Raw genomic sequence first — 18,508 nt, 5'->3', positions numbered from 1 at the left:
ATTCAGAACATGAACATAAATGTTTACTGAATATCTTTACCGGATACAGCATTATCTGAGGCATAAGAGCATGTCAAATTTGGGGCATCAAAAAACCAGCATACGGCAGAATATCCAGCATTTTTTACATATGAAGATTAAAGGAACTCTAGTAAAGACATAGCTAAGCGCTATTAAAGAGAAACCCTGCCTGCCTACAACCGACCCCAGAGCTCAAACACCGCTTCTGCCACTCAGAATAATGAATTTAAGATTAAAATATGCATGCTGAGCATCAGGAAATCCTTCCCAACTGGGTTGCAAGGCTTGATGGAAACCCTACTGCTACAAAGAGAAATCAGCCATAGTTTTATAGTTGAACACGTAGAGAAACAAGTCCCATTATCTTTACAGGAGTGTTGGATCAGTTCTGTTATCAGGACTTTATTTTGGTGCTAAGTGAAACAAACACGCTCTAAGCTGCAGCAGAATTAAAGTTTTATATATATCTTTATATACCCATGAGCCTAACAGCATCTTGGAGGTGCTGGAAAACATCTCTGCATGTCCACACACGCTCTATTATGAATTACTCCATATCCAGCCATAGTCAACAGTAAGTAAAAACAAAAGCTAAAAAGCGTAATTAGAGGAGAAAGCATTAAATATTATTTTTAAGCTCACACTTATCTACAGTACCATGCTCATTGGGAGCTATTGCTCCCCAAAATCAAACGGTAAAGTTAAGAGATGATTGAAGGGGAGTGATCAGGATCTTGAAAAATTTAAGAGACAAGGGGCATAGAAACCCAGAGAAGAAATGAAACTGGAGAGACATGATAAAAATACAAAATAAAAAACATAGGAAGTTTCCCATCTGTCTTAAAGCACAAAACCAAGGGATTAGTAAATTCAACTCACAAGGCAGTGAAAAATCAGGCCCGAATACAAAGGCGGGGGCTTTTCCATGATACATGAAATTTGTTACCCTATCACAGGATATCAAAGGTAAAAATTCTGCTGTGATTTCAAGAGGTCTGGAGGGTGCTGGGCATCCATCCACACAGCCTGTCGCAAGCTAAGAGCCACAAAAATATCTCAGCATTTCAGTGCGCAGGAGGCAGACATCTTATACCATTGGGATATTGCTATTAGTCACAGTGAAAATTGAGAAGCAGCCCCCCAAAATAACATTTTAAACCCAAAACCAGGGATGATGCTCTCACCTCTTTCTTGGGGATGGGAGAAGGCTGACAGCAAAAAGAGGGATAAAATGTAGCATGCAGTGCTATTTCAACTTGTATCAAGTCCAACTAGGAAATTAAAGCATATTAGAAGGCAATGTAAAACATAATGAATAATTATTTGCAAGGAACTTCGTGCAAGGGAAACATGGCATTCTCTGTTTCCCAGAAGCATAGCAACCCTGCTTCAGAAATGCTCGGGTAAATCACAACAGCAGAGGAAAACCCCACCAGCTCATTCACCTCCGCCGGGACAGAGCTAGATAAGCCCCAGGAGGTTATCTGCCTGAGCCTTTCATTGCCTAGGCATAGGAAAACCTTATTTATACAATGAAAATTCCCAAAATAAAGTAGGAAATCAACTGAAAAATCCTTTTTTCCAGCATATCTCCACATGGGAATGCTTCCCTTCATGTTCTTCTCACAAAAATTCACATAATCCAGAGCCATATGCTTCAATGGGATGTCGAAATGTATATATTTTGCCTAAAAATTCATGACAAAACATAAGGGTGTGAAATTCCTCTCTTCTTAACTCTTAACACCGTCTGCTTCAGCTTCAGGCAGTGTTTGGAAAGTGAGAAACTAGGAATTAAATCCCTTTTCACGTCTCTCCATTCTTAGCCAACTTCCCCAGCTTAAATTTAATCTCAAAATTTTATTAAATATTACAAGTCAACTTGACGCCCCCAACAATATAAACCTTTGCAAATGCAAGCTTAGAGCCACTAAACCCAAGCATACACGTTTTTCCTTTCTTGATTGGTAGTAACAAGGTACCATCAGCCTTGCAGATGCTGATGGACAGTAAGATAGGATGTCTCCAAAAGCTTAGGTCAAAAATGAGAAATGAAGCCGTATTTTGCAAACTACATTGAAAACCCTCCAGGAAAGAATACAATTCTTAATGTTTTAAAAATTACATTACAGTAGGTCATTGTTATATGAAAAACTAATGGAGCTAAACCTTGTAAAAGCTCCTTTCTGCATATGTCTATATACATATGTACCCTACACCATCCATCTTGGGGAGCTTGGGAAGGCTTTTTCAAAGCTGGAAACAGCAGCTAGGTGTGGGGAAACCCCTCCACCCAGGAGATCCACCCAGGATCCGTTCATTCAGGAATTCATCTATCCCATGGAGGATTGTTTGTTCAGTAAGTGCAGGTGGGTACCAAGAGCCAGTCCCAGCAGAATCACCCTGGCATAATTTGATAATTAAAATGAGCTTGATATGATAAATCCTTGAGATGTGAAAACCTTATTATTAGAGAGTTCCCAAATGAATGAGACCAACGTCTGCTTTGGTGCCAGCACTTACACGCTGCAGACAGCACAGATACCTCGAGTTCCTGACATCCCTCCAGAAGAGGATGCCAAGGCTGACAATGCTGACACTTTCGTTTATGAACAAGGATTTTTGTGTTTGTTCTCAATTTAAGTAGAAAAGGAATTTACACACACAGCCATATATATATTTTTTTAAATAATGCATCCACAGACAGTATATATAAAAATGCATCCCCACATGCTTTATAAATACACAATCTATAAACAGGTTTATAAGCCGCTCCATTTTAATGATAATATATGGCAACATAGGGGTTCTGATAAACAGCCTTCCACTGCACTGCTGCTGCCACCTGTTTTAAGTTACAAACCACTTATGGAGCGTTGGCAGATGGCTTTGAAGCAAAGGTGCTCCCCGAGATGGTCTTCTCCTTCAAGGTGACACTCTCAGTGGCTCCTCAGCAAATGGCAAGTGAATTTGGTTTTTCTTTGGGGCTGATCCTTCGGCTACTGACAATCTCCAGTTTGCTGCATGTACGCAGCCTAAGATTTTGACTTATTGTAATTCAGACTGTCCATCATTAAATAAAGTGTTTTAAAATAGTAGGTGCAGCCCAGGGTTTCACACACGTGGCTGTGTTACACCAGCTTTGCAGCACCCATCTCCAAGCTCAAATCAGCTTCCTGCGTTTCAGTGGCAACAGTAGGTTTCAGTCATAAATTGTATTTTTCTCTCAAAATGGGGAAAGTAGGTTTTGCATGATCTGGCTAGCAAAATACATGTTGCCACGGTCCCATTTACTCTCTTTCCAGGAGCATCCTTCTTCCCAACCTGCTCTTACAACAGCCAGGAGAAGCGTGAGCCTAACAATTCTGTGTGATCTGCTGGCACATTAATTTCTTTAATTTCTTGCTATCAAAGAGGAAAAGAAATATCAATGCAGTTCTTGCAAGATACATCAGGCTTAGGAAGCATGAAGAGGATGTCCACAGTGGTCATGGTCAACACCAGACTGGTCCTCGAGGCTAAATGTCTTCTTCCTCTTCCAGTCCCACTCCAAACTTGTGCCAATAAATACACTTGATCCCGATTCCCTTCTCATTCATTCACACTTACAGTGGGCTCACAGTACTCCCTAATATGTATATGTATATATATACACACACACATAGTTGTCTTGTGCTACCCCTATGAACATCTTGTTACTGTGCCAAACCAACTGTCCAAGCAGGAATTTCACATGTAACAAGTAGAAGAGCCACGGTCACAATGGACCATCCAGTTCTGCCTCAATATGGTATTTTTTTGGATGGGTTGAAGTATTTTAGAGGCTTTTAGAGGTTTCTCACTCATCTTCTTGCTTAAGAAGGGAGCTCACACAGCACAATGCTGTCCTAGGAAAATCCATCAACATGCACTGAGGTCTTATTTTTAAAAAAAGCTGTTGCTCACAAGTATTGCTAGTGCTTTCTTTCTGATATAACCGAAGATTTCACTACATCCTTGCCTAATTTGGCTCATAGGTATTGGGAATGTGCCAGAATTTCCCCATGACCATAATTCTGGACTAACACCCAGGACCCGGCCCTAGGAGACTAGTACAGAAGCACCCTAGATCACACGTAATGCTCTCCAAAGCAAGGTGTGGGAAGAAAATACTTTTTGTATCACTAATAAATAAAAATTTGTGTTTATTTCATCTTTATCTCATCCTTTTTTGATTTCTGGGGTTTTTTTTCAGGGGGAGCTTCATAACATACATGAGTACATATCTATCTATTGAAAATAAATAAATATACATGTATTGGATTGCATCTCAGGGCCAGGTCCCAGAGGACAGTCAGGTTCGGTGTACCCATGTCAATCCCAACCCCGCTGGTGCAGGGCTCTGGCTGGGTTAGGGGGACAGGACTGTCCCCTGGCACAGCCCATACCCATATATATTTATCCAATGTATTTGAATAGGAACCACAATCAGCAGAAAACATTATCTAACTGGAAAAGTCAAGGAACCAGCTTAGAAAAGAGGAAAAAAGGGGCTCAAGAGATGATGGCAACTTGGGAGAGATATAACGCCACCTGGAGCAAGGCACCTGCAACTTGGAGAGCTCTAGCAAGGAGGGTGGGGATGAGGGATGGAAGAGGAGCTCCGAATAAGGGGAACAGAGGCGGTTTGGGGCAGATGCAGCAGCGCTGCAAGCACAGCCTGGGGATGTGCTCAGATGTTGTGTGATGCCTGGTAACATTCCCCTTAGCTTGTCTGGCTCACAAAAACATCAGCAAAAGCCAAGACATAGGGACAGCGCTGAGATAATCTTTTTATCGATATAACCTTTGCTTTTCCTTACTACAAGACAATTTGTAAAGCAGTCCACGTTCCTAAGTCACTAGGCAAAATATGAACTTGAATCTTTAAAACTACACATTGCCCAACTTGCAGATAGGAGCTCTGTGCATTTATCTCAAGAAATTTATGCTGCCAACCACAATCATGATACTTTCACAAAAACACAGATACACCACTTCTCTGCACTGGTCTGAAACTGAAGGTCACAGAATCATATTAAAAAAAAACAAGAGCAATGAGACCCTGTCTCTTTTCGATATGTAATTCTAATGTACAAAAAATGCAGAAAACTGTTGAGTCTTTCACACCAGTACGTCACACCAAGAAAGCTTGCTAGAGTATTTGTTAATGATATTTTAAGCATGTTTTCTAATTTGCCTACCTAGTATGCCATTACACATATTTGAGAGCACTACTCATGGGGGATCCATATAGTACATACTCTATAGGTGGGAAGTTGGAACTAGATTATCTTTAAGGTCCCTTTCAACTCAAAGTATTCTATGACATTATATAATGTATATATAAAATAGTCTACTATGTATTATATATTATGAACTTTCATTATCTGGAGAAGCCCCAAAACAAGGGGGTGGCAAATGGAGCCTCCCTGGATCCCGCCCTGGCCATGCACCACCCTGGGGGGGAAGGACCCCAGGCAATGCTTTGGGGGACCAGTGATAACCACAGTTGTGTTTTATTTCAGTCCTGTAGTTTGAAATCTTCCTGTCCTAAAGATAACACTTAAACAACTCTAAGTACCCTTTTAAAATATATTTTTTTTAAAAATATGAGTTACATACTCTAAGCATCCTTTTTTTTCCCCCCAAATGTGAGTTACATGCAGTGGCGTGTTGCCAAACAATAAATCAATAACTTATGCAGCTTGGTATTCCTCCATGTGACATATGGCACACAGCTGACAGCAGCATTTTTCGGAGGGCATCCGCTCTCCTACCTCCAACGAAAACAGAAATTTGAACTGAGCCTCCTAGTCCTCAACAGTTGACTTCTGATGGTTGGCTTTTGTCTTCAGATGCAACAAAGAGGCATTCATGCTTAACTGTAGCGATGAGGTACAAAAACCCCTTACTGGAAGGAAGGGAAAAAGTATGCCAAGCAGTAAGAGAAAGATCCTTTTTCATGATTTATTTTTAATTTAACTAATTTTAATTATTTTCTTAAATTAAATGAAACAATTTATTTCTCCTTATTTAATTTTTGTATTTTATTTACCCTAAATGACATGGAAGGCTGCTGGAAACAAAGCAGCGTAGCCTGAGAAACCTTGCATATACAAGATGCTTTAAAGTATCACAGACATTGCAGTCATTTCACAGACTAAATAAACTACCTATCACTGCATCCCGTGACAAATCGATTAATTAATTCACTCCGATTGCGATGAGCAAATGGTTATAATGTTCATGATTTAGACCAGACTCTCAGATGTCTACACCTATTACACAGGACCAATAAAACCTATAGACTTGCCTAAATATTTACGGAGCTTTAGATGGCTGAGCAAACATTTCATAGGACGCATTAACTTTATGAAATTAAGTTTTTCTATCTGAGCAGGCTGAGATTTGGTGGTTGGGGCATCAAGCTCAACAGGGACCCACCCCACCAGAAAATACACTTCGCTTAACACCTGAGCTCATGCCAGCTAATCATGCTTCAAAAAAAAAAAATTTCTTTTTCAGACTCAACCTCAGTTATTCATCAATTTTTTAAAACAATAAAACGATGTCCTCAAAATTGAGGTTTGGTGGGTAAACAAAAGGTAGAAAAGAACTTAAACAGCAATATCTGTGGGACAGAAAGCTACAGGATGACTTCTCAACCTTTGAAGGCATCAGCTGAAACAGGGCAAGGTGGCTGGCATGGGGGTAACTGTACAGCTGAGCACTGGGTGAGCCTTGAGCAGGGACGGAGGACGATCAGTGAGGTCAAAGATGACAAAGTTTGGAGAATGGGCCGGGGGGGCTCTGCCAGGCCAGAGAAAAACCACCCATGCTATGTGATGGGTCAGGCTGTATTTAAGTTATGATTCCTGCAACAGCAATCTTTCTAGATTAATAAATAATTGTTATTGGTTTGAATCCAAGAGTTTGCCTACACAGACAGGCTGGGATTTTTGAGCCTGAGGCTTTACTGCTTCATCAGGTTTGTCTTTCTTGTACTCTTCCATCATCTGCCAAAGCATATTCCCATGTATCGTGAATCATCACTAAATCTTCCTTTGCGATCTAGAACAGTCCGTTTAAAAAAAAAAATGGTAAAGAAACATCAGTAACTCACTTAATCCAAGGCAGAACTCTAACATTTACCACTTACTGCCTTGTCCTCCTATTTTACTATAAATAGCAGGCAGAGATGCCTTATCCTTATTCTCAGGGGCGGCTCAGAGCAAGGAGTTTGCTGTTGCAAAGACCTTTGAAGACTCTCGGTACACAGCACAACAGCAGCTGCATTTATAGGAAGCATCAGGCTGAAGCCAGACCGCCTGAGGATGCCTCAGCTGGTTGTTTGCAAACCACTGGAAATAGTGTTGTCTTCAGGCAGAAGGTTTTGTTTGTTTTTTTTAAAAAAAGATTCTCAAGGCACACTGTATTAGATTTCATCAAGGAAAAAAAAAGTTAAAATAATCCCTCGCTTCTGTTAGATGACTTTGCGAGAGGTATTTTGGTATCCATAACATCAGCAGTATGCCACAGCAACAATTACATCATGGCTAAATACCGCTCTTGCACAGAAATTCTATTACGACTTAAAGAAAATCCTTAGCGAATACTTACATTTGTCATTTCTTTTAGCAGAAATGTCCAAATACCTCAGCAATCTGTCTGCAGCCTCCTGCAAGCTCTGGAGATAAAAGCAGCATATCTCTGGGTACAAGGCAAGACCCCTCTCCACTTCAGGCGCCCATCATCAATAACCCCACTTGTCTTTCAGCCATCCAAGACATCAAATAAACCCTTGTAAAGCCACAAATGTCTCAGATAAATTCGCAATTCAAAGTAATATAACTATTTCGTCATCTTTTTTTTTTTTTGCCAACACAATATTAACTCCCTACAGTCTTCACCTGTAATTCAGCAACTATCATTAAAAAGAGGTTAATCTTTGGGCCAGCTGGGAAGGAAGGGTATTCTGAAGACCCAAGATCTGAATATGTATCATCTGTTTTCTTTCCATCAAATCCAATCCTCCACATGCAGCACATAACTCCGAGAAGAGGAAAATGAAATGGTTAAACCATACAAATAATTCACTGAAGGATTAGTGCTCATGCAGCTGTACATTTATTTATATTTATAGCAAGCAAACTATGTAGAGATGACCATATTTTCCACCAGCAGAGCTTGCAGTGCTCCAGCCCTAGACAGATGACGTGCTCTGACATTAAGAACTGGAACGAGCCCTTTGCAATCAGATGCCTCTGCAACAGCTCCTCTCATCCATACAGCAAATACTGACTTTAATGACTTCGTGTGCTTGACAGATTTATAGGAGAAAGCTAATTAGGTCATTGGTTATAAGCCAGCCCAAGAAGAACTACAGATTGCTGCAATCAGGAGCTCTGCATATACCCCAGGCTTAGGGAGGAGCACTGACCTGCTAAGAAATCCCAGCCCAAGCACCAGAATTCCCTTATGGATGACAGCAGCTCGGCTCCCTCCTATGAAACTGGTGGAGGCTGCCAAAACCCTCATGTCCCAAAATCCCACCTCATTGAGGTACCATCTCTCTCCAGCTTTCAGGAAGGGTCCTCCTCTCCCAAGCCTCTTCTAGAAAGCTTATCAGTTACATTTATAGAAAAAAAATAGCTGTATTTGCTTTGCAATAGTCTTTTAGTTTGCATTTTCATGGTAGAAAATGGTAAAACAGATCTATTCCTAGAAATACAGACAGGTTGTCCTACTAACTTCTTAAAGCATCTATTGAGTAGGGTACAACCACATACAAAGACCTAAAAAACAGGTCTGAGCAGCTCTGCTCCACTTTCTTGAAGGAAAAAAAAAAAAAAAAAAAAAAAAAGCATTAACAGAGAAGCATCAAACTCTGGAGCAAACTTCCCCAAATGATCCATTCAAGGCTATACTGCTTATTTCTGACCCTTCTCATACTCAAGAAAGCTTCTTTTTTCTTACTTTTCAGATCTCTTATAACACTGTAGAGGCCCAAAATGAAACTATCAGGGTTTCTGGGAAGGGCAGATTTAATTCTCTGATCTCAGCTGGACTCAGACTGCAGGACACTGTTTATCAAATACTAGCTCTACCGAAACTAATGATAAGGAGGATTTCCCTTGACCTCACCCAAAGGAGAATTTCACCCAAAGGGAAGGCATGCAGACTGGCATTAAAAACAAAAAAGGTAATTTTGAAGGTCTATAACATATTTCCTGCATTAGACAGCCCAATTATATGTTGTGCATCCATGAAACAACATGTACTTTAGCAGTTTTCTTGTCTTGCTTGTTGTTAGATAACAAATGGTGTTTGGAGAAGCCTCCTCCCATCCTAATTAATAGACTATGCCATCTTATCATATATGTTACCTGCTAAACTATGGCCTGTATTTTTGTTATATCTCTCTCAGCACATTAATTTGAGGCTTGAAAGCAACACCCAGTCTTAACAAACCTAAAGCAAAGCCTAAAGTTCAACCCCTCCTAATCTGCCATGGCTCACGGAGGTCATAAGGACCTCAAGCCTGACCTTACAGAACACGTATGACAGGGACATTTCCCCTCCCTTCCCATGAATTAACACTGGAAAGCAAAAAACTGCCAGAAGATTGGGATGGCATTTTCAACAGATGCTGAAAAATAACTTTTATGTGATATTAAATGACAGAGCAGCAAGTCCAAGCAAAGGCAAGAAAGAAATTGCTCATGGATGAGCCCTCTGAGCATATGAGGAGACAAAAGAGCAACGGTAAAGGTCTTCATGGCATTTCAGGATACTCACATCCCAAAACGTTTGTTGAAACCCAGCAAATCTCTGGCTGGACTTTATTTTACAGTTAGCAGGAAGTCATATGTTAAATTAGAAGTTAAATTTGAATAATTCAGTGTACACTCCTTAACATAAAAGAATTAAAGGGACAATTTCAGAACCTCATCAGTGCCACAAACTCATGTCAACACTCACTGGCGTCAGAATAAATTATTTCCAGACCTACCTGTTCAAGTTTAAAGATGTGTTGGTTAAAGTAGTGCTGCAAGCGCTCGTTGGCAAAGTTAATGCAGAACTGTTCGAAACTATTATTTTCATAGTCTTCAAACCCAAAAATATCAAGTACTCCAATGGATAAAGTCTGCAAGAAAAGTAAGAATGAGGATTAGAATAAAATCCCATAAATGAATTATTTGTACACAGTACATAACCAAAAGCATACAAACAGAATTAAACATACTTAATAGCAGGACTTTTAATTGTTACTAGAATTGTTGATACTATGCCATCTAAAAGACTTCATCTACATCAGAGAGACAACATGTAACTTTAGGTATCTGGGTAGATTGCTGTTTTCTAAAAGAAAAGTCCTTTTAGAGTTAGTGGTTTGGTGTTTTTAATTTATAGACAAATTGCCATCTTTGAAGAAACTTGAACCCAGTTCCAAGTTATTCTATTGGATTTAAGACAGTATTTATCTTTTGAGATAATGGGGATAGAGCTTGGAAAAAAAGGCTTACACCACGAAGACAGTCCAGAGAAACATGCTTACAAGGGGAATACAGGATGTCTAAGCTAACATGCTCGGGCTGCAAGCCTTCTGAAGAAACACGTATACGGCAGGGGCTTGCACGGAAATAATTCATTGCAATGAAGGAAAGTAAGTCTGGTCAGAGGTACAATACTATCAAACATAAAACATCCACCTTGCATATCAGATGGATCAGACGACTGTTTCCTACTGAGAAGCGTAACCCAGACGGACTGATTTTTGAAAATGTTGAGTCGCTCTCGCCTTACTGAAGGGGATTGTAAAGGAACGCAAAAATAGTAATGCTGCTGCAAAAACGGGCTCAAATCCATCCCGAGTAAGTTTCCTTCATAATCAAAAACTTAAAGCCACAGAGCTGTTGAGCATATAAAACAAAAGCTCCTTTTCTAACCTAAAGACCCAAGAGCGTGCTTTCCCTGCCTTCTGCACCCTTTAAAGACTTGGCTACTGCTTGCGTTGAATGGAGGTCTCTGAGCAGGGAAGGGAACCAAGCCTCATTTCCCATGGACCGCTGTCCTAGGGCTCCACGCTCTGGCACAGCCATCCCAGCCCCTGCCACCAGGACACAAGAAATGCTCTGCAGGACCAGCCCAACACCTCCAGCCGTGGCAGCAGGACATCCCACCCTGGCATGACAGATACACTCCTCCCGTTTAAACCCCCTGAACTTTGGTGCAGGCAGGTGCCCAGCAAGTAAGCCCAACCAAAGTTTATCCTGCTGTGTGAGGCTATCTGTTACAGCTCAGCACCAAACCCAAAAAAACCTGTTTGGCTGGAAACTGGGCTGATAAGCAGCTGAAACTGCAGTAACATAGCAGAAAATGTGACTGCAAATCACCTGCTTTACACTATGAGCATCTGCAGCCCTCCAGGCCCACTGAGCTCTCCCTCCACAGCCGCTGGCTGCACGGCAGGGATGTCCCCTGGAGCCTTTCAAGGTTACCCCTCGAGGCTGAGACATCCCTTAGCTGACCACCAGGCATCAGTGGGTTGGTAAGTGACATTCTTTGCATGCATGTAACATTTAAGGTACACACAGTAAGCTTCAGCAATAATCTCCACATCCCACACTAATTTTAAGTGTAGTAAACTGTGAAGTATTGACCGCCAATCCATCTGTACTTACTAATATTTTACATACCTAAATTTACTGATTAGAACTCATTAAACTAACTACTAGCTCAGACCTGGGCGATCTCTGACTCTTCTCCTGCGACACCTAGGTATGTCACCATGGCCCTTCTGCGGTCCAAACCCCTCTTCTACCACCACCCACAGTCCTGGGATGAGGGAGATAGAAAGGCACCTCTGTGCTCCCTTTAGTTCACGGGCAAGAGACATGTGAAGAGGTACCCATCCCATCTTCTTGGTAACCCACTGACACTACGATCCCTCAAGTCTCTCAGGCCAACTTCTAGAAGCTCATGATAGAGAAGTGTTTTCTTTTACTAAATCCATACCCCACAACATAAATTGCACGATTTTGTGAATTACAGTTCTAAATCACCTTTTTCCCACCACTTTAACAATTTTGCAAACCTCAACCATATCCCAGCCCAGCCTTTTCTCCAAATTGAAGAGCCAAAGCCTGTTTAGTCTTTCCTTTTTCCCCTCTACCTACAATAACATCTTGAGATGCTCATCAAGACATGAGCGCACCAAGGTTTTCTCTGTTGGCAAAACGAGGCCAACGCTGCTGTGAACTCACAGCTTGCTTTGCAACCCCTGCCCCTCCCCCCTCACTGAACCAACCCTGCTTCCCCCATGCCAGCCAGGCAAGGCACAGCAGCAGACCCCCAGTCACATGTACTCTGGCCCACAAGCAAGTGCAACCCATCACCTCCTGGCTCAGATTATCCCTCCTTCCCTTCATGGGAGTAGAAACGTGGAGCTTTCTACTTTGTGTAGGTACTGGTTTTCATAAAACTTGAGCGCTCTGCCTTTTGGATGGATTTGGTAAATCCAGCAGAAGAGGGGCATGGGGATGTGACAGCAGATAAACCTCACTGACACAGGGAGCCAGGGTGAAAAGAGCCTTAAGTAGGTATAATTTTTGCTGCAATTTCCAAGCTTGTACATGACTGTTCTGTTAAACAAGTAATTAATAATTAGTTACGAATAGAACTCAGACTGTGTTCACCTAGCGAGCCTGTTGTCATCAGAAAAGGAGTGAAGAGCCTGAAGGACACGTGCATGGAGAGCTCCACTGGCAGTTCGTTAGCGAACCGCTCACTGGGGTCTAACCAAAGCCATCTCACTTACACACGGGCTCTGTTCATACGTTACAATTAATTAAATAAAAATATTAAGAGAGGTAAAAGCATGAGCACTGGTCAATGAACCAAACCTTAAGCAGGGAGGAGAAACACCCCCTCCTCACCACCTCAGAACAACCTGGCTTTAATGTTGGCACACTGGTTTTAATTTTATTGATCTTATCTGCACTCTGGATTTCATAAGACTAGCCTAACTCCACTGCCAGAGATACCACTCAGACTATCTATGCTGCACTTTGTCTGTTTTCAACAGATCATATAACGTGGGAAGAAAATATTCCTTCTGTGCTCGACTCCTGAGCAGGGACGCACCTACAGCTGGGGCAGACGCAGCTGCCGTGGGCAGAGCAGCCACCCGGCTCCCGAGCTGAACCTCCCCACGATACAGGCTTTGGCTGCCGGAACAAGTGAAAACACAATAAACAAAGCAGCATACAAGCACACTGGTTAAGACCCTAACCCACTTTCCCAAGAGGTCTTTGGCTACTTTACCCTTCGTCCAGGCTTTTCTCCCTATCCCAGGGCCAGACAGAGTCTACCTCCTCACGCCTACCCATGCCATGACAAAGATGACTACTGAAGGTCCTTGGTCAGCTTCCCAGAAGTTCACATCACTTGGCAAAATGCCCATGAGAAACAGCCACTCAACCAGAAGATGGAAATTGGGAAGCCACCAGACCAAGGACTGAGCTTGGCAGAGGGATTTGCCCTCACTCCTTGCGTCTCCAGGGTCAAGCATCCTTTTCCTGATAGTTATTTCAGTTATAAAAGAATCCTGTTAAAAATATTATATTTTGAAGTTGTCTTTTAATAATTTTTTGCTGACAACTGAAATTAAACCAGCTCAGACAGGTAAAATGCATAGAACTAAGAAAAAATATATCTGTATTTAGCAAAGTCACTGCAGGTATCAAACCACGCGTACAAGAGGAGGAGAATTAATCCTGGCATTGTCACAGAGGGAAAACCAAGTGTTTTCCTCGCATCCTCAACACCTCCAGAACACACACTGGAGATGTGGGGTTCATATGGAGATATGGGTTTCACGCCAGACAAGGCAGGGCAGAGCTCTGCGGTGAAGCAGGCTGTCTGCCCTCTGCTGCAGGAGCCAGCATCACAGAGCCTGTGAAAGAAAGAGGCCAACACATGTAAGTTGGTAAGGATTTTAAAAACAAGAAATCGGGAATTTATGGCTATTTTCCTACCTTCTGCTGCCCCCCTCAGAATCTCATGGTACCTATGTAAAAGGGTTATATCACTTTTTCGATTATAAAAGCAGCCCAAATCTACCAGTACAGAGTCATTTCTTATGTCAATGTGAAACAAAATTATTTTCATTGAGGTATGCATAAATGAAATTATTTTGTTAAACCGCCTGACAAAAGCCTGTAATCTGGCTGTTTTTAAGATGAAGTTTGCAGTCCAATATTTAAAGAAAATAATCAAAAGAATTTTACATTAACAAATCTTCTAATTCTCCAGTTTCAAATTCACAGTTTGAATGAGTGCCATAAGGAAATCATGCTAAGGTATAATATGATTTAGACCTCAACTAGCCAAGCCTAGTTTACATGTCAATGCTGTTCCTTTACCAAAACTAACATTTAAGATTAACAAGTACACAGCACAGACAAGCCTGTGGCAGACCACCGTATTACTAAGTATATCAAATCTATAGCAAAATTCCTGTAATTATAAGTGTATGTATACAAGGATTTTCAGAATTTCGGCAAACTCTGGCTCAGTAAGGACTTTCTGGTTGAGATGATAAAAAGTGACCTCATGCTTTTCTAAAAATGTCACAGCTGTGACATTTAAACACCAAGCAGGAGCCTTAAGAGCTTTTGGCAAGTGACAGTCTCAAAGCACCTGAATAGACGCTCTCTAATTCCCGAACCACTAATAAATAGAATCGTTGGAGCTGATTTATGTCACCCCAACACACACTGTGATGGCAAACCACCACAGAAGTATATTTTGGCAATCTCAAATAGGTTTGGTTCAAAATCTGGGGAAAAATATTTTTTTATCTGTGTTTAAAAAAATATCTTTTTTTAAACAATATTCCAAAGCCAATACTGTAAAAAAAAAAACCAAAATCAAACCAACCCAAAACCCTGTCACCACTAAATCTAAAAGGCCTTCTCCAATCTGCGTTGTCAGAAGAGGCAGTGATTTGCTACAAATTTGGAAACTGGGACCTAAAGCTAATTAACAGATGCACATTAAACCCATTTTGTGTTCAGCAATTCTTCCTCTGTTTCAGGTCAGATAGCCAAAAATTAACTAGTTGATTAATTTTAAATTTATTTTCTTCATAGCCATGAACTCTTCATGAATTCAACCCCGAGTTTTCTTCAAGGCCGTGCGTTAGCATTCACCACCATCGCCACATACACAGCACCTCACCTGAAAACAGCAGCAGGGGTGTTTAGGAAGAAATTAAGACACTTCACAAGAACCAATGGGAAAAATTAAAAAAAAAACACCGTGGAAGAAATGCTTTTTGGTCTACCATGATCTACACTACATCATCATTTTACGCAACGAGATGGACTTTAACAATTCTTAACCTAATTTACAGAAGGGGAACTAAATAAGAGACTCTCTGAGGTTTAATAATCTAGCTCTCAAGAGGAGGAACAGTCTTCGACCTTGTTAATAAAGGTCAAATTTCAGACAGTTTGTAGAGGATTATGAGAACATCAAAAAAGCTGAGAGCAAGAGAGAAGACCAAGGAAAATGGAGTCAGAGTGAAACTGATACACAGCAGCACTGCTACAAGCATAAAACAAGTCATATCAAATAACTTATTCACAACTCAGTACAGAAACAATATGCTACAAATCCTATCAGCAAACAAGATAAGCCAAATCCCGCTGTGTTTTCCCGAAATAATTCACTGTACATTTAACTAAATTTGGGTATCAAAGGTCTGATTTACATCTTCCAAATACTTGCTTGAAAAACAGTGGAAGAATGACGGCTGGGTGTTTATTTTTTTTTATCCAGCTTCATCTTTTGATCTTCTTCTTACTGCTGACATCAAATTGGGATATGAAAATTGTCTTCATTCCCATTGTCCCAGATTCTCCTGGGGTTTGGACATTGTTAGGATCTAGGTCTTCTTTCTTCCCACCTATCACTAAACCACCTCGTCCACCTGCAATAAAATAGCCCTAACTAGTTATAAACGGCCTCCCCGCCACATCCCACCTGCATGGCGGTTACCTCCGGCACCAGTCTGGCTGCATGTGAGTTTTGGCCAGCACCAGTTGCCCAGGTGGCTGGGGTAAAGCTGCTGTGCCCCAGCAGAAGCACGCTGCTGGAGGCTGGGCTGGCTGCACATGTTGCCACAGCCCACGGTGGAGAGCAAACCTGGGATTGCGCGGATGCTGTATGTGCATCCGTAAGTATTTATTGTCTTCTGCAACCTCCAGCCTTCACGTCAAAACCCTGCGCTACCGCAACCAGACGAAGGGTAGCTCTGGTCAAGCCAGTGTCTGTGAAGGTCGCACAGGTGTCCATGAATGTTTTTATAGGACAGCTGAGCATGACCACTGAAATAAAAATTTACACTCATGAAGAGATATACTTTAATATTAATTTTTCTCATCAACTTCAGGTGCAGTTCTCCCATATATACTCAGAATTCCGATGGTTTTGAGTCTTATTTTACCTCTGCAAAACACAACTGTCATATAAGAAAGCCTTCTGCCAAAAATCCACCATCTAACAACCTGAACCTTTACAACCTACAGGATTATTTCAGAATATTTCTTAAATGTCAGAGGAATATTGGTGGCAAGCGTGGGCTGGGATTAAGTGAGGACAGTTGCTGCAGGGTGAGTCATACTGCTCACCCACTGCAAACTCAGAAGTCAGCAACGTTTTGTGGTGAGGTGCAAGATAGTATTTTTCTTTCATAAATTAGAGACTCTGTGCATTTAGAAGATTTTTTTTAAGGAAGCTGGTAGATGCCAGCAAGTAGACATCATCCAAGTGCTGAGATCCTGCCTTGCAGCAAGGACGTATTCCCAGGGTCCAGAGATGCCCCTGCTCCAGTCTACCTTCCAGCTACTCGTTGGTGTTGCGTAACCTCAAGACCACATATGGGAGATTAAGAAGAACCTATATCCTCATCTGGGGGTTCTTCAAGCACAAGCTGAAAAGGATTTCAAGAGGATTATGAAGTGGTTGGAAAAACCAAATTAATCAGCATCAACTTGGTTCCTTTAGGGCAGAGAAGAGTGGTAACTGCTGGCTGGTGCCTCAGCGCCTGGGATGTCCTTGGCCACTCAATGGCAGTGACATCATTCCTCAAGAGCAAAGGAGCAGGTATTCCCAGCCCTGCCCAGTCCAGGTAGGCGCTTCTCCTCCCTCTGTGCTGGAAGGACCCAAGTCAGGGGCTAAAAAAACAGGGGTGAGGAGGTGACTCTGGAACAACTTGACAGAAAATTAGCTAGTCAATGTTTAAAGAAGCCGCTCGCGGCAGCTCTGTGCAACACACGTACACTCTCTTCTTTAACCTCCCTACCCATAGAACGGGCACGATTCGTGCATTTTCATGATTTCGGAGTGACTTGTGAAAAATCAATCAACGTTCATAGAGAACTCTGAAGAGAAAATTAATTACACTCCTGTCTCTAGAAATATATATTTCTCAGTATTTTGTGCACTACCTTCCTGTTTCAGCAAACCTGGCCAACATACAGCCCAGCACCGCTTCGCTGGACCCCTCTGCCAGCGGGAGCCTGACGTTCCTGCAGCACCGGATGCTGAGTGCATCCCTCGCGCAGGGCAGCACCGCTCAGGTGCCTGCTGCCTGACCTGCACCTTATGGCTACACTGTGTGATCCTGGGCAAAAAGAATGGGTTAGAAAACTGTGAATTGTGAATTTGTGAGACTATATAAGGAGATGGGCAGGGTGAAAGTGGTTACGCTGCACAGCATTCTTGGCTGGAGAAAGCAGAGGGTTAATATGCAGCGGCAATGCTGGCAAACAGCACAAATTTGGGCTGTTCTGGCTCTTACCTGCTGAGATTTGGGGTTGGCAACGAAAGTTTAATGGCCCGTAAACACCTACTGTTGTTCCCTGCTATTACAGACATGTTGACTAAGCCAACAATAGCGTCCTAGTCTGATTTTGTATTTAAATCTCATGGAACAGATGTTTTTTAACTGTCAGTGGATCATTAAAAATGAATCTGTATTTGAGATGCATTTCCTTGTCAAAACAAATCCACCTTTTCTGCTTTGCCAAATACATGAACAGAATTTGATTTTTTTTTCTTGACAGCCCAGACAAAACTTTTGATTACTTGCAAAAAAAACATCAGGAAAGAACACAACATTTTGGGTAAAATATTAAACAGAGGGGAAGGAAGCACGTGCAGTCATAAGACACACTGGATGTTATTCGCTTTAACAACCTTTCTTGTCAGAAAAGCATATTACCAACTTTTATATGCATGTATTTATTGCCAGTCTATAATTAGGCTCCGCAAGCATTTCTACGCAGTTACATAAAGGACCAACTACACTGCAAGACTCTGCAACTTTGGTCCTACAAACATAATTCAAACTTCATGTTAGCACTTTGCAAAACTATCCTCCTTTTGGCAGCTGCAC

General features: G+C 41.7%; 1 protein-coding gene across 10 annotated transcripts in view; it reads right to left on the bottom strand.

Moving 5' to 3' along the window:
• MYO9A (myosin IXA) overlaps window positions 1-18,508 on the bottom strand; it is a 184,152-nt gene that overhangs the window by 57,413 nt on the left and 108,231 nt on the right. For all 10 annotated transcript variants that reach the window (XM_056346113.1, XM_056346117.1, XM_056346120.1 and 7 more), the window contains one exon: window positions 10,055-10,189. In XM_056346113.1, coding sequence (XP_056202088.1) covers window positions 10,055-10,189 — 135 coding nt within the window. The remainder of the gene's footprint in view (window positions 1-10,054; window positions 10,190-18,508) is intronic.

Source organism: Falco biarmicus, chromosome 7, assembly GCF_023638135.1.
Source record: "Falco biarmicus isolate bFalBia1 chromosome 7, bFalBia1.pri, whole genome shotgun sequence".
Taxonomy (NCBI): Eukaryota; Metazoa; Chordata; class Aves; order Falconiformes; family Falconidae; genus Falco; species Falco biarmicus.
The sequence above is the reverse complement of the archived record's forward strand: the minus strand, read 5'-3'. Positions and strand labels throughout refer to the sequence as shown.